This window comes from Tursiops truncatus, chromosome 1 (genome assembly GCF_011762595.2).
Source record: "Tursiops truncatus isolate mTurTru1 chromosome 1, mTurTru1.mat.Y, whole genome shotgun sequence".
NCBI classification, from domain to species: domain Eukaryota; kingdom Metazoa; phylum Chordata; class Mammalia; order Artiodactyla; family Delphinidae; genus Tursiops; species Tursiops truncatus.
Genome location: NC_047034.1, coordinates 158,255,129 through 158,271,365, shown reverse-complemented (window position 1 = coordinate 158,271,365; position 16,237 = coordinate 158,255,129). Strand labels below are relative to the sequence as shown.

The 16,237-nt window shown below is 41.5% G+C and overlaps 1 protein-coding gene and 1 non-coding gene across 12 annotated transcripts in view; one reads left to right on the top strand and one right to left on the bottom strand.

The window, feature by feature from the left end:
- The window catches only part of ZBTB8OS (zinc finger and BTB domain containing 8 opposite strand), a 97,611-nt gene that overhangs the window by 46,715 nt on the left and 34,659 nt on the right, over positions 1–16,237 (bottom strand). For 2 of the 10 annotated variants that reach the window (XR_002176938.3, XR_012326220.1), the window contains exons 7-8: positions 12,922–13,023; positions 10,842–10,932 (exon numbers count right to left, since the gene is read on the bottom strand). The exons of 4 other annotated variants lie outside the window; for them this stretch is intronic. Coding sequence is in view for 4 of the 6 variants with exons in the window: in XM_073792661.1 (XP_073648762.1) it covers positions 15,311–15,442 (132 nt within the window). In the remaining 2 variants the exon portion in view is untranslated. 4 more of the 10 variants (XM_019938206.3, XM_073792685.1, XM_073792681.1 and 1 more) reach the window with 3 other exon arrangements.
- The window catches only part of LOC101331957 (uncharacterized), a 48,109-nt gene that overhangs the window by 24,790 nt on the left and 7,082 nt on the right, over positions 1–16,237 (top strand). The gene's annotated exons all lie outside the window — the stretch shown is intronic.

The window sequence follows — 16,237 nt, the reverse complement described above, 5'->3', positions numbered from 1 at the left end:
GCTAGAACCTAGATTATTTTAAACATGAAAGAAATTTCATTATAGACGTAACTTCTTGAGCACTAATTTATTATAGTGCTTTTCATCTCTGTATATGTTCATATTTATAAATTTGATACAGTACTGAATTGTGGTTAATGCATTTAAAAAATAACCGCTCAGCCAGTGAATACAGTTAACACTAAAGAGAGCTGATTTAGCAGATGGTATGTTCCTGAGTTTGAGAGCCCTCACTAATCTATTTGTGTTTCTTTGCCACAGTCTCACTTTCTGTCATTATTTCATGTTCTGCCGAATGATTTTGACCCGTAATAACTTATCACAAGTGTTAAAGCTAAAGTTACCGTAAGAGTACTAAACAAAAATACTACTTTGGATGTTAAAATCGATACTTTACAGTGGTTCAAACCAGGGAAACACTTTTAAAAACCTGATCAGCTGTTAATTAGAGATTGGTGGAAGACTTCTGACATCCTGAAAGCTATCATAGGAATTACTGTAGCCTGAGAAGAAATGACTCACAACTATCTGAATGAACAAAGTTGGAAGAAACTTTGCCTGGAGGCATACCAGGATTTCAGGGAATATGAAGGGAAAAAATAACTGCAAAATAGCAACACCAGAAACTACGCTTTAGTGATATGATGACCTTAATGGCACTGATTCTATTAACGTTTCCATTTATAGAAATATGCTGTCCCTGCTAAATAGAGTATTCTTGAATGGGCTATCGCTGCAGGCTTGGAGAGTGTTACAAATTAGTAATAAATGACTCTTGGTCACACATGATAGAAATCCAACTTAAATTTAAGCAGAAAAGGAAATTTATTGGCTCACATAACTAAAAATCCAGAAGGAGCAGTGGTTTTAGGCACAGCTGGATTCAGGTATTAAAATAATATCATCAGGACTCTCTCTGAAACAGTTCTATCTAGTTTTCTTCTGTGTTAGCATAGTTCTTAAGTGGGCTTTCCCAGTTGTTGAAGGTAACTTTTTGCAGTTCTAGGTTCATGCGATCCTTAAGGCCCATGCCCTTGCGTAGTGAGACCTTTATTCTCTAGCTTCCATAACACACTCAGACTGACAAGTGTAGTTCATATGTCCATGGAGTCAGGGAGGCAAAGGGATGAACAGCATCACCAAATTTTGGAAGGCAGTTCCCAAAAGAAAAAGAAGAATCCTATGCTGAGGAAGAGAAAGGGGTCCTGTGCAGGCAAAGGATAACAGAGGTCCAACTGTAATTACAGAAATGGAAGGAGGCTCATGTAAAAAGTACACAGGAAATATTATGGGTGAAATGATTTGATGCCTGTGATTTTATTTTAAAATATTCTGGGTGGAAAATGGAGGTAGATACAAGACACAAAATTAGCAAAATCGATCAGTGTTAAAGCTGGGTAATAAATACACAAGTATTCTCTATATTTTCTTCTTTACTTTGGTGAGTGCTTAGAATTTTGCTTAAATAAGTTAATGACAAAAAACAATGCAACAACAATAACAACAACAAAATAAATGCAGCTTCTATTGACTATGGTTGTTTGTAAGAAGTAAAAGTTAAGAGAGAAGCTGAGAGGGAAGATTATATCATTTGTCCAGAAGGGCAAGCCTCAGGATAGATCCTTTTTTTAGATTTATCTGTTTTAGGGACTAGAAATGTTATCAGTCAGGGTCTCCTCAGGGAAACAGAAACCACTCTGGGTATTTCAAAGAGAAGAAATTTAATATATGAAATTGCTTCCAAAAGTTTAAGAAGGGCTGGAATAGCAAAAGGAAAAAAAAGGGGCCAGGGGAGCTAGAAGAACTTCAGTCATAGGGACTTCCCTGGTGGTCCAGTGGGTGAGACTCTACGCTCCCAATGCAGGGGGCCCAGGTTCGATCGCTGGTCAGGGAACTAGATCCCGCATGCATGCTGCAACTAAGGGTCCACATGCCGCAACTAAGAAGTCTGCGTACCGCAACTAAGACCTGGGGCAGCCAAAATAAATTAAATAAATAAATATTTAAAAACAACAACAAAAAAGAATTCCAATCATAGATCAGAAGCTGCTGTGCCCCTGAGCTGGAGCTCTCAAGTCTGTGCTGGCTGCTGTGCAGTTGGAGTTGCTGTCACAGTCGTTCTGGATCTGCCGGAGAGGTACCACTTCTATCAGAGAGGGGAAGTCCAAAGGCTGGAAAGTCTACTGGAGTCCAGAATCACCTGCTCCTGCTGCCGCTACACCAACAGCCAGCAGCCACCAGAAATTGCTGCATTTTCACTGCCCAAAGCAGGAAACATTTTTCCTTTTACTGATCTCCTGTTGGCACCTCCTACTGATAAGACTCTAACAGGAAGCCAGCTGCAAGGATGGAAGCCTGGGAAATGTCATTTGCAGAATTCCAATTACATCAGTAGAGAGTAGAGTAGAGCATGGCGGGTGTTGAACTGAGAGACAACAGGTAAATGACCAGCATAGTCCACCCTCTTTGGCTACATGGCATCCACATATACCACTCTTCCCATATTTAAAATTCTAAACAAGTTCACGAGTCTGCTTTCCAGTATGCAACTATCCTTCATACAAACAATGACACCATCATCGTTTCCCCAAAATGGGTGACGTTCATTCTTCTTTTAGGTCAGTCATGATCAAATTTAGTGGAAGCATGCAATGTTTCCCTGGTGGCAACATTCCTGTTTTGAGAGATAAGATCTTTGTAGGGACAGAAAGCAAGAATTCTGTAAGTGGGCTGTTAGAGGTAAAAGTGAAAGGAGGCACTGCCACTTTCACCCCTTGATTTCTAGAAGTGAGTATTCTAGTTATGGAAATAATAGCATCTATATTGGTCAGTGGCTAAAATTATATACCACATCCATTTGGATAGCACCCCGATCTCTCAGGGTATCATCTCTCTTATGGGGCCATAATGGAATATTCAGTTGGTTATTCCACCATTTTATCAGGTAAGATGCTTCTGGGTGATGGAGTATACAGCAAGCTTCATGGTGGCTAGGGAAGGAGGCTGCCTGACATCCACAGAACAGGTCATCTTGTCTACCTTCTGAGAGCCTCCTCTGCAATGGGTACCCTTTATTAAGCATTCACGTGAGACACTAACGTCTCTTACCCTGTGGCCATTCCAAGAGGTATTTCCACCTGCCTCTTTGCCCCATGCCTTTTGCTCACGAGTTCTTCTGTCTGGTTCTTTCTAAATCCTTAACTCTTTGGCCAACTTGTTAGCTACTGTCCATGAATCAGGGTAAAATCTATACCTGTGTCTATCTCTCTCTCTATGCAGAGTGGGCAACCAGATGCTCACTGGGGAGATTTTCCTTCCCAAAATCTTTCAGGGACACTTCTGATGGGATTTGTGATGTTTCAACTATCCACTTCCAGCTGATGCCGGCATATTGTGCAAAACCATCTCTAAATCGGCCTTAACTTTTTCTTCCTCAGTCAACTTGTTGTAGGGAGCTCACTTTGGAACCATATGTATGAGCTGAGGAAAGGCAGCAATTACACTTCATCTCCCAAAGCACTGCCTTCAATAGGAATTCATCCTAAGCAAACACAGGTGATAAGGTAGGTAGGTAATCATAGTGCTACTACATCTCCATTTTCCATTGGCAGTAAGGCCATCACTCTGTTCAAGCTTAGAGGGTCTATTTCCTGGAAACTTTTCTGTCACCAAGATTATATAGTCCTATCCAGAAAATGGGAGTCATTCTAGATATTCCAGACAGAGATAATATGATACACGAAATTATTTTCCATAACATGTTATGGAAAAACCCAAATGAACTTTTTGGCCAACCCAATACAAGGGTGTGGGAAGGCCTAGAAGAGCACAAATGAGGATGGGGTCTAGAGGAACAAAAAGAAAGAAGGAAATGATACTCAGAGGCGACAAGCTGCTAATCACAAGGGCTTAGAGTTCACCAGCCCTTAAAGCTGAGCCCACAAGCATATACTGCTTGCTGGACCTTTGGAGACACAGTGTTAGATCTGCTGAAGAGTTGCCACCTCGATCAGAATTGGAACCACCAAAAAGATTCTGCATCTGCCTGAGCTGCTGTCCAGAATCCTCCCATCCTGCTACTATTACAACAAACACCAGCCACTGTGAGAGCTAGAAGCTGGAAATATCTCTCTTCCCCTGGTCTTCTGATATCCATTATGACCCATTTAGCATATCCTACAGAAAGTTAACTGATGAAAGATCCTGGGTCATGAAGTTGCAGACTCTCAGCCCCAGACGCTACCCATCAGAACAGAGCAGAATACAAAAGGACAGTTGTTTGGCTTAAATAGGTAAGGAAGAGGTAAAAATTATCAGTACGGAAACCAAAATCCGTTTATGGGCTTAGTTATGAAAGCCCTGCTTCCTGACAAGAGCAAAAAACAAACTTATTCAGCCATAGATGGGTAGGTTAAGGAAAAATGGCAACTTCTCCTGCCTGTCACTTGCTATAGTCTAGCAATGAAACAGTTTCACCAGTACAAATCCACTGAATATTTATTGAGTATCTACTATGGTTTAAGCTCAGCTTATGTTATGATACTTTAATCTTGTGATTTGAGTGAAAAGTATAAATCAGAGTAGATTAAAAATCAGCTATACATTTTTACATTTAACTACTGTAATTCTACCACATTTCCCCCATCCTCATCATTTTCACAAATAGTGATATTTTAGAGATCAATGGCATCTGTAATGAGCTCCCATGTCACTCCTTCTCTTAGATATCTGTACATTTTTTCAGTCTCTCTTCCTGTTGCAGAGAGGGTACCCTCTTCTCCCACCCCTCACTAATCCTTTCTAATAGTAACCATTTTAATGTGTTCTCAATCCCTTCCTGCTTCATCTGGAAGTTTATTTCTTCAGTTATTTTTTTTTCTAAAATATTCAGATTCTTCTTCAGTCTTAACCCCAGTTTCCTCCCTTATTCTCTTTCCCTTTACAGCAAAACTCTTTGAAAAGAGTTGTGTGTGCTTGTTTCTCTCATTCCATTCTCCCTTAAACCCACCCTAACACACACACACACACACACACACACACACACACACACACACACACACACACACACACACACACACACACACCCACTGATAAATCCCAGTGGTCAACTCTCAGTCCTCATCTTACCAAAACTAACAGAGTTAGTTGATCACCCCTTCTTCCCTGAAACACTTTCTTCACCTCCAGGATGTTTCTTCCTATCTTTCTGGCTTTCCTCTCAGGTATCTTTTCTTGGTCCTCTTCATCTCTCTGTTCTCTAAATGTTGCAGTGCCAAGGACTTGTCTCTGTTCTCTGTAGCCTCCTCCTTTGGTAATCACATCTAATCTCATGACTGTAAATACCGTCTATATGCTGACGATTCCGAATTTTATATCCCCAGCCTGGACCTATTTCCTTAATGCTACTCATATATCCAGCTGCCCACTCTTTATTTCTTATTAGATAAATAACAGGAGATGTTAAACTTAATATGTCCAAAGTTGAGCTCCAGATACCAGCCCCTACAACCTGTTTCTCTCCCAGTCTTTCCCATTTCAAGAAATGGCAAGTCCCTTCTGCCAGTACTCAGGCCATAAAGCTTGGAGTCATCCTTGATTGTTCTCTTTCTCCTCCCTGCCATATGTGTGTTACCTAGATGTGTGTGTGTGTGTGTGTGTGTGTGTGTGTATGAACTGCCTTTTCCCTTTTATTTATTGGAATCTTTTCATTAAGCCCCTGGAACTCACTCTCAATCCTATCTTGAAATTATATTTTCAAGAGTATATAGCACTAAGAATTCAGCTGCCAACTTGGGGTACTTCACTTTAGGGATGAGTTGTGTGACTGCCCTTTGACACAGTCCATTGCTGAAGTCATTCCCCACAGCTCTCAGCCTTTTCAGAGGTCCTCTGTTGTTTCTTCTGCTTGTCAAAGGCAGTGCTCAAGTCTCTGCAGTCAGGAGAAGAAATTTTCCACTTTACTTTCACTGTTAACATCCCCCCACTCCCTATCAACTCTCAGCAAGGAGCCTGTTTAAATTTGTACAAAGTGACTGCAGTTTGCAACTCTTAACAATACTGATGCTCACTTCAAACGTCTACAAATTGCCTGGAAAGCAAATTCTTATTGAAACTTAAACTGAAAAAGAAAATCTGTTTCCCCCCCAAGGAATTAACTTTTTATTAAATCTTTTAAGAATAGAATTTGTGTTTATATAACACTTTTATGTCTGAAAAAGAACTGGCAATGACTTGGACATCAATTAATCTTTCCTCTGTGAAGCCAACTTTGATTCCTTTCCGGATTAAGAATGGATTTTAAACACAAGTTGCACTAATAGTTAGATGAAAGTTACCAAAGAATTCAGAATCTTCAGATATAACATAAATTGGGATTCTTTGGTTACAAGTTAAAAGGAAAGCCAACTCAAATTGGCTTAAGGAAAAGGACATTTATTGGCTCAAATAACTGAAAAGTCCAAGGATAGATACAGCCTAAGCCGTGACTGGGTCTAGGGCTGGGGTTAGCAAAAGGAGCCTGTGTCTGTTTTTGTAAATAAAGGTTTACTGGAACACAGCCATGCCCATTCCTTCTCATATTGTCTAGATGCTTTTGTGCTGTGACTTGAGCAATATAGTGGTGAAGTTGAGTAGTTGTGAGAGAGATCTATGGCCCACTACAATGTGTGGTTTTTTCCCCCAAACCAAGCAATTCTCCCAACACTAACTCAACTCAATTCTGGTACTATCTACCTGGAGATAGCATCAGATTCCATAGGTTAAGAGCTCAATCCCACAAGACTGCCTCCATTTCAGATGCCAATCACAAGTCAGGTTGTTACCTGTGCGTCTGACCAACTGGTTATAAAGGTTCCCAGGACCCCCTCCTTGGTTAATTTGCTGGAGTGGCTTACAGAACTCAGGAAACCAGTTTACTTACTAGACTACTGGTTCATTACAAAGTGTGTTAAAGGATATGAACCAACAGCTGGATGAAGAGATACATAGGGCAAGATGCTGAATCCAGGAGCTTCTGTCCCTGTGGAGTTTAGGGCTGGCAAGTGGATGAGTTCTCTTTCACCAACCTGGAAGCTCAGAACCTGTCTTTTTTGGGTTTTTATGGAGGCTTCATTACATAGGCACAATTGATTAAATCATTGGCCATTGGTGATTGATTCAACCTCCAGCCTCTCTCTCCAGAGGTCATGAGGTGAGACTCTGAGTTCCAACCCTCTAATCTAATTAATCTAATCCACTGATTGGTTTCCCTGGCAACCTCCTCCAATCTTTAGGGGACTTCTGAAAGTCACCTTATTAACATAAACTCAGTTATGGTTGAAAGGGGCTTTTCATAATAACAAGATGTCCATTTCACCTTTCTGGCTCTGATGCGATTTCGGGAACTGAGGACAAAAGACCAAATATTATAACAAAAGATGTTCCTATTGCTCTTACTGCTTAGGAAACGCCAAGGGTTTGGGGAGCTGTGAGCTAGGAACCATGGACAAACTCCAAAATATATATTTATTATAAATCACATTCTCACACCCACAAGCCCTAAAATATTTCCTATCTGACCCTTTATAGAAATGAATGACCAGGACTTCCCTGGCGGTCCAGTGGTTAAGACTCCACACTTCCAATGCAGGGGATGCAGGTTCTTCCTGGTCGGGGAACTAAGATCCCACATGCCGTGTTGCACAGCGCAAACACCTCTGGTCTAGGGAAAAATGATGTTGATAGGATCTGGCCTGTTTCTTTGCTCTGCTTTCCTCAGTGTTGGTCCTTTCTCATGTAGGCTCTCTCCTCATGGTGGCAGAAAATCTACTATAGCTCCAGGCTCACATCCTCATAAGAGTGGTCTTTTCTGGTCGCTCCAATAAAAAATGCTAAGATTTGCTTTGATTGAACCTCTTTTTCTGGCCTTGTTTGACGTGTCCATTCCCAGACCAGTAACTGGCCGTGGGAATGCAGTGCTCTGATTTGCCAGGTCTAGGTCACAAGTTGACCTCTGGAGTGATGAGTTGAGTCAATATCTCCCAAACCATAAGAACCAGAGAAGTGAAGGGGTGATCCTCTTAAGAAAAGTTGAGGAGTTATTACCAGAAAAAGGTACTGAGTGAGTAGGGGGAGCAGTAGGAATAGAATAATGAATAAACAGAAGGGAAATTACATAACAGACTGGTAAACAAAAGCGTCCACTGAAACAATTAGAGTAACAGTTTTTAAATAGCTACCGCTTCAGGACTTCCCTGGTGGTCCAGTGGCAAAGAATCTGCCTTACAATGCAGGGAACGGGGGTTCCATCCCTGGTCAGGGAACTAAGATCCCACATGCCACAAGGCAACTAAGCCCGCATGTCACAACTACTGAGCTCACGTGCCTCAATGAGAGAGCCCGCGTGCTGCAAACTACAGAGCCCACGCGCCCTGGAGCCCGCGCAACACAACTAGAGAGAGAAAACCCACACACAACAACTAGGGAGAAGCCCGTATGAGGCAACTAGAGAGAAGCCCACACATCACGACGAAGAGCCCGCATGCCTCAACGAAGATCCCAAGTGCCGCAATGAAGACCCGACGCGGCCAAAAATAAATAAATAATAAATAAATAAATCTTTAAAAATTTTTATTTATTTTTGGCCACATTGGGTCTTCGTTGCTGCGCACGGGCTTTCTCTAGTTGCGGCGAGTGGGGGCTACTCTTCATTGTGGTGCACAGGCTTCTCACTGTGGTAGCTTCTCTTGTTGTGGAGCACGGGCTCTAGGCGTGCAGGCTTCAGTAGTTGTGGCACACAGGCTCAGTAGTTGTGGCGCATAGGTTTAGTTGCTCTGCAGCATGTGAGATCTTCCTGGACCAGGGATTGAACCCGTGTCCCCTCCATTGGCAGGTGGATTCTTAACAACTGTGCAACCAGGGAAGTCCCTAAATATTATTCTTAATGGTAACATTTTAGCAGCATTTCCATTCAGCTGACAAAGCCTGCTATCCCATTCACTATAGCAATAAAACCTATAAGCAACAGAAATAAATCTAACAAAAAATGTGCAAGATCTTAAAGAAAATAAGGAAACATAACTGAAGAATATGAAAGAAGACCTGAGTGGCAAATTATACCATATTTATGGATGATAAGACTCAATATTATAAAGATGTGAGTTCTCCCATAATCTATAAATTCAATTCCAGAAAACAAATCCCTATAGGATATTTTTTAAGTGAAACTTGATAAGCTTATCCTAATTTTTATATAGAAGAACAAAGAGACAATCAGAATTTTTTTTTAAATATTTATTTATTTATTTCGGGTGCACCGGGTCTTAGCTGCGGCACACAGGATCTTCGTTGCAGTGTGCGGGATCTTTAGTTGCAGCATGTGAACTCTTAGTTGTGGCATGCATGCAGCATCTAGTTCCCCGACCAGAGATCGAAGCTGGGCCCCCTGAATTGGGAGCATGGAGTCTTACCCACTGGACCACCAGGGAAGTCCCCAGAATTTTTTTTTTAATGTTATTTGAAGAAGACCTAGGTGGGGGAACTCATTTTAGAGATTTAGTAATTAAAGCTGTGATGTGGGGCTTCCCTGGTGGCGCAGTGGTTGAGAGTCCGCCTGCCGATGCAGGGGACACGGGTTCGTGCCCCGGTCCGGGAAGATCCCACATGCTGCGAAGCAGCTGGGCCCGTGAGCCATGGCCGCTGAGGCTGCGCGTCCAGAGCCTGTGCTCCACAACGGGAGAGGCCACAGCAGTGAAAAGCCCACGTACCGCAAAAAAATAAAAAAAAGCTGTGACGTATTGGTGCAGAGAGATAGTCAAATTAAACTGAACAGACAGCTCAGAAACAGATCCATGAGTTTATGGAAACTAGATGAATAACAGAGGTAGCATTACAGATTAGTGGGGAAAGGATTTGCTGTTCAATAAGCAGTGCCAGAAAGATTCATTATCTATATGAAAAAAAATTAGAATACCATATGCAAAATCAATAGTAGATTAAAGCCCTAAAAGTGAAAAACAGAACTTTAAAAAATATCTTTATGTCCTTGAGATAGTGATTTCTTAAACAAGATAGAGAAAACACTTTGATTGATAAGTTGACTGTATTAAAACTGAAAGCTGCTTTTTAATGAAAACTATCTTTAATGGAGTTAAAAAGACAAACCACAGATGAGAGAAGATATCTGCAAGGCATATAACTGATAAAGGATTTGTATGTTGGGTATATAAAGGATACCTATAAATCAATACGAAAAAGATAATCCAGTTTTACAAATAAGAAAGGATATTGTGTAGATAACATTACTGGCCCCAGTTCATCACCCCCTACCAACATGCACACACTTTGTTGTATGACTTTGCAGTTCTTCTCACTAACAGACCAGGGGATATTTCTCCCTTTTGGCCATGTGATTTGCTTTGGTCTATTAGAATATGTGACAGTGTGGCAGTTACAAGCCTAAGCCTTAAGAGACCTCATGTATCTCCTCTTGGGCTTTTATACTTCAGCCATTGTTGTGAGAGGAAATTGTCTGGGCTGGCCTACTAGTCCCAGGAGGAAGATGTAAGACCACGTAATAACACAGCCACTTTAGACAAGCTGCCCCATCCAACCCAAAGGCACTAAGCTAAATAAATACTATTGTATAACATTGTTTTTGTGGTTAGCTGTTATTCAGTGTTACTTGACAACATTGTAATGAGCAAGGAAATTCACTTAATCATGGTCAACAAACATTAAAAGTTGTTCAGTCCATACAAATAAAAGCAATAGCATACCATTGCATATCCATAAGATTGGCAAAATTTAAAAGTCTGATAATATTAAGTGTTGGCAAAAATTGAGAAGTAGAAATTGATATATACCATTAGTGGGAGTGCACACCTAAAAAGCAGGTGACATGATTCTGGCCATTGAGTTGCAGGATGTGGCATCTGGAAGAACTTTTTTTTTTTCCTGATAAAAAAGAAAATAAGACTGGGCTGGTAATTGCCTTTTGTCTTTTTGTCTTCTTCCTGCCAGGAATATGGACATGAGACTGCAGATGGGGCACTCATCTTGCAGCATGAGGTGTTTTAATTTCATTACTTATATTTTTCATATATTAAATTCATTTGATTCCTCTTCAAACGTACCTCTTCTTTTTTTTCCTTTTCTTATGGATAATAATAATAAAATAAAAGGAGAATAGCTAAAATTTGTGAAGTACTTACTACATGCCAAACACTGTTTTGAGTGGTATATGTACATCAACTCATTCAATCCTCACAATAATCCTATGAAATAAGTGCTATTTTTGGTTCCACTTTACAGATAAGGAAACAGCAATACAAAGGTTAAATACATTGCCCAGGTTCACACAGCTAGTTAAGTGATAGCACTAGAATTCCAATCAAGCTACCTGGTGCTAGTGTCTGTGCTCATAACTATGTGCTAGTCTACATCACCTTTTATCTTTGATCATTTTAAACATACTTATTTAATAGCCTATTAGAGTTTTGTACTATTTTTCTCAAATTCTTGGGGTTCTAATTCTCTGCTTGTTATGCCTGCTGATTCTTCTTTATAAAGAACAATTGCCTTGTGTATTTTAATATTTTTGACTCATTCATTCAACAGCATTGATTGAGCAGCTGTTGTTTGCTCAAGTGCTGTTCAAGGAGCTGGGAATATATAAGTAAACAAAACAGGCAAACTGTGCTCTCTTGGACCTTAAATTCTAGTAGGAGAAAACAAAGAGTAAATGAGAAAGGGGACGGAGAGTGGGAGGAGGTGCCTACATGGAATGGTAAAGGGGGCTTCCCTGGTGGTGCAGTGGTTAAGAATCCACCTGCCAATGCAGGGGACACGGGTCTGGGAAGATCCCACATGCCACGGAGCAACTAAGCGCGTGCACCACAACTACTGAGCCTGCACTCTAGAGCCCGTGCTCCACAACAAGAGAAGCCACCACAGTAAGCCTGCGCACTGCAACGAAGAGTAGCCCCTGCTTGCCTCAACTAGAGAAAGCTCGCGCACAGCAACGAAGACCCAACGCAGCCAAAAATTAACTAATTAACTAATTTTAAAAGAATGGTAAAGGAAAGCCTTTATTTAAATTAATTTATTTTAATTAATTAATTTTTTAAAAAGAACGGTAATGGGAGAAGAAATCTTCTCCCTTCATTCTTCACCTGGCTAATGGTAAAGGAAATGGTAAAGGATAAGGTGACATTTGAGCAGAGTCCTAGAAAATGTGAGAATGTGAGCTATGTGTATATCTGGAGGAAGCATTTCCAAGCAGAAGGCATAGCAAGTACAAGGCTGCATGACAGGAACATGCCTTGAATGTTTGGGAACAAGCAGAGGTCTTTGGAGCTGGAATGCAGTGTGTGAGGGGTAGAGCAGAAGGGATGCGGGCAGAGAGGTTCCTGGAGGGGCAGGATGCAGATGGTGTAGGTCATGAGAAGAACTTTGGGGTTGGGTGGGGAACCTTTCTTTGGAGAGTTTTGTGCAGAGGGGTAACATGATTTCATTCGTGTTTCAGAAGCGTCACCATGGCTGCTGTATTCAGACTAGACTGAAGTTGCAAGGAGACTAATTAGGAGGCTGTTGATAATAGGTGATGGAGTGAAGTGGTAACAGCAGTAGCACAGAAGTGGTAGGATTTTGGATTTGTTTTGAAGGTAAAGCTGACAACACACAGTCAAAGATGACTCTTCATGTTTTTGGTCTAAATAAGTGGAATGGAGTTACCATTTCCTGAGATGGATAGGACTATAGGAAAGGCAGGTTTAAGATGAGGATGAATGAAGAGTGGTTTGGGATCTGTTGAGCTCAGGATGCCTATTAAACATCTAAGTGGAGATGCAGATAAACAGATAATTTGAGTCTGAGGTTCAGGGAAGAGGTCAGGGGCTAGATATGTAAAATGGTATTTAAAGCTATGAGACTGGATGGGCTCACCTAGGGAATGATATAAGTAGAGGAGAGGTCTGAGCCCTGAGGCCCGCGACATTCCAGCTGTAGGGGAGAAAAAATTTTCCTTGACCTTCTTCCGGGCTGTGTCTGAAAATCAAACTAACAGATTAGCAGGAGAAATGCATACAAACTTACTCAATATAAATTTTACATGACACAGAAGGCTGCATAAGGAAATGAAGGCCCGAAGAGACAGACCTGAGTATTTTTATGCTAGGCTTGGTGAAGAGTGGAGAGTCGTGGAAGAATGTGGTAGAATAAGGAGTAAGAGGTAAGGTTAGAAAACTGGGGCACACCCAGCAAAGCCTGTTTGTTCAGAGTCTTCTCAGCGTCCCTTTGTCTTCTGAGATAAGGAGGCTCCTTTCCTCTGGGTATAGGGTGGACACCTCTCACCTGAGGGTTTTGTGATCTGTTGCAGTGGAAAAGGGAGGGGGTGTCAGAGTGACCTTCCTGCTTCTGCTGTTTACTCAGACTCCTTCAGTTCAAAATACTCAGTATGCCAAGGTGCCATCTTGGGGGGTAGCATGTCCTGAATCCCAAAGCACTTAGAGATTAGACAAGGAAGAGCCAGGAGAGGAGACTGAGGAGTGAGCAGTAGAAGAACCATGAAGGAGTGGTGTCCTGGCAGCCAAGTAAGTGCAACAAGTGTTTGAAAGGATGAAAAGAGTGATCCACTGTGTCAGTAAAATGAGGACAAAGAAGTGACCATTGGATTTGACAACATGCAGGTTACTAATGATCTTTCAAAAAATGGGTTTTGATGGATGGGGATGGAAACCTGATTAGAATGGGAGAAGTGAAGATAGCAAATGAAAAAACCAAGACAAAAAACTCTTTCAATGAACTGTGTGTAAAGGGAGCAGAGAAATGGAGTTGTAGCCAGAAATAGATGTGAAATCAAGGGGAGTTTTAAAGATAGGCCATATTAGACATCATGGTGGTACAATATTGGAAATGATCCACTCTGTACAGAGACGGGAATGACTGAGTTCAGTTTAAGCAGAGCTTATTTCCCACCTGGCCTGGGTTCTGAGAGCTTCCCTCCTGAGCAGTTTGGCATTTGCTTCTGCAAGGTGTCCCCACAGACACCACCAGCCCAGGACTAATTCTCATGGTAATTTTTTAGTTTAAGGTTTCCCACACCAAGCAGGTAAAATAAATTTGGACTCCAGAACCTCACAAAGCACAACCTTGGGTTTGATATCTCACCTAGGGATTTTTTTCTTCCCAACTAAGGCCCTGCAAACTTTCTTTGCCTTTTCCCTGGACTTCGGGGCAAAGTTTACTAGTCCTTTTTCATTACGGTTGAATCCTTAGAGAGTTCCAGTTTCTGTTACTGATTAAAAACCGGAGCCCATGTTGCTGCCCCAGCAGCTCAGCCATACAGTTTAAAGCCTTGGCAGTATTTAGCCAGCATCTCTAGAGATTTGTGACAGCAAAGTTTCAGCACTTTCTAGACCACCATTTTGCTGGAATCAGAAATCTTCTCCCTTCATTCTTCACCTGGCTAATTCCTAGTCATCTTTGAGGTCTCAGCTTAAATGTGACTTCTTGGAGAGGTATTCCCTAACCCTCTCCATCCCAATCTAAACTAGTTCACCTTTTTATACTAAGAGCACGCTCCTTCTGTCTTAGCACTTAACTTGTCATTTATAACTTCATATGAGTATTTGTTTCAAGCTGGTACCCGGCTAGATTAAAAACTACATGGAGGCAAGAATCAAGCCTGTTTAGTTCACCATATATAGCAGAAGGCCTGATTTATAGAAGATGCTCAATCAGGTTCAGTGACTGAACAAATAATTGTCTAAAAATGTAATAACTAACTAAGAGTAGAGTCTTACATGATATCCTGAAACCCATTATCTTCTGTGTCTTGGAGACGATATTCTCTAAGGAGAAAGTGTTTTTAATGGAAAAAGGACAGAGGTTTCTGACTGTCATTTTACTTGACTCAGAGAAGCAGTGTTACTCCGATTTTTGGTAACCACTGTTTCTTTTCCTCTTTAGAATGGAGATCTCCTCTCATCAGTCTCACCTCCTGCAACAACTGAATGAGCAGCGCAGGCAGGATGTATTTTGTGACTGCAGTATTCTGGTTGAAGGAAAGGTCTTTAAAGCCCATCGAAATGTATTATTTGCTAGTAGCGGCTACTTTAAAATGCTTCTTTCCCAGAACTCCAAGGAGACAAGTCAGCCAACCACAGCAACGTTTCAGGCTTTCTCCCCTGACACTTTTACAGTTATCCTGGACTTTGTCTATTCCGGCAAGCTCTCTCTCACAGGTCAGAATGTCATAGAAGTGATGTCCGCTGCTAGCTTCCTTCAGATGACTGATGTCATTAGTGTATGTAAGACCTTTATTAAATCTTCATTAGACATTAGTGAAAAAGAAAAGGATCGCTATTTCAGCCTTTCGGATAAAAATGCCAGTTCTGATGGTATAGAACGCTCCTCTTTTTATAGCGGTGGCTGGCAAGATGAAAGCAGTTCTCCACATTCTCACCTAAGCCCAGATCAAGGAACAGGTATAAGTGGGAAATCTTGGAGTAAGTATAATTACCATCCAGCCTCCCAAAGGAATACTCAACAGCCTCTGGCCAAGCATGAACAAAGGAAAGATTCCATTAAAAAATCCAAACATTTGAGGTTGTCACAGCCTTCTGAAATGGCTCATTATAAGTCAAGCAAACGAGAAGCACGAACATCTGATTCTTCCAGCCACATCTCGCAATCTGAAGAACAGGCACAAATGGATGCGGAAATGGACTCTACTCCTGTTGGCTATCAGTATGGTCAAGGATCCGATGTCACATCAAGAAGTTTTCCAGGTACCCAGAAAGAGAATCAGTCCCCTCAGTCAGGTTCCAAGACTCTGATGTAAATCAATCCTATCTCAACCTGCCCTTACTTTTAGGTGTTATGGGAAGTTGAAACAAGTGATTTTTTTTTTTTTTTTTTTTTTTTTTTTTTTGCCGTATGCGGGCCTCTCACTGTTGTGGCCTCTCCCATTGCGGAGCACAGGCTCCAGACGCGCAGGCTCAGCGGCCATGGCTCATGGGCCCCCAGGCGCTCCGCGGCATGTGGGATCTTCCCGGACCGGGGCACGAACCCGTGTCCCCTGCATTGGCAGGCGGACTCTCAACCACTGCACCACCAGGGAAGCCCCAAGTGATTTTTTTTAAGTCATACTTCTCTAATGAAATCTATGCATAAAACACAAATTTTAAAAATTATAATACTGGATAAATTTAATGAAGTCAAAACAATAGAGTTCTGAGGGTCAGAAACCCATGAATTT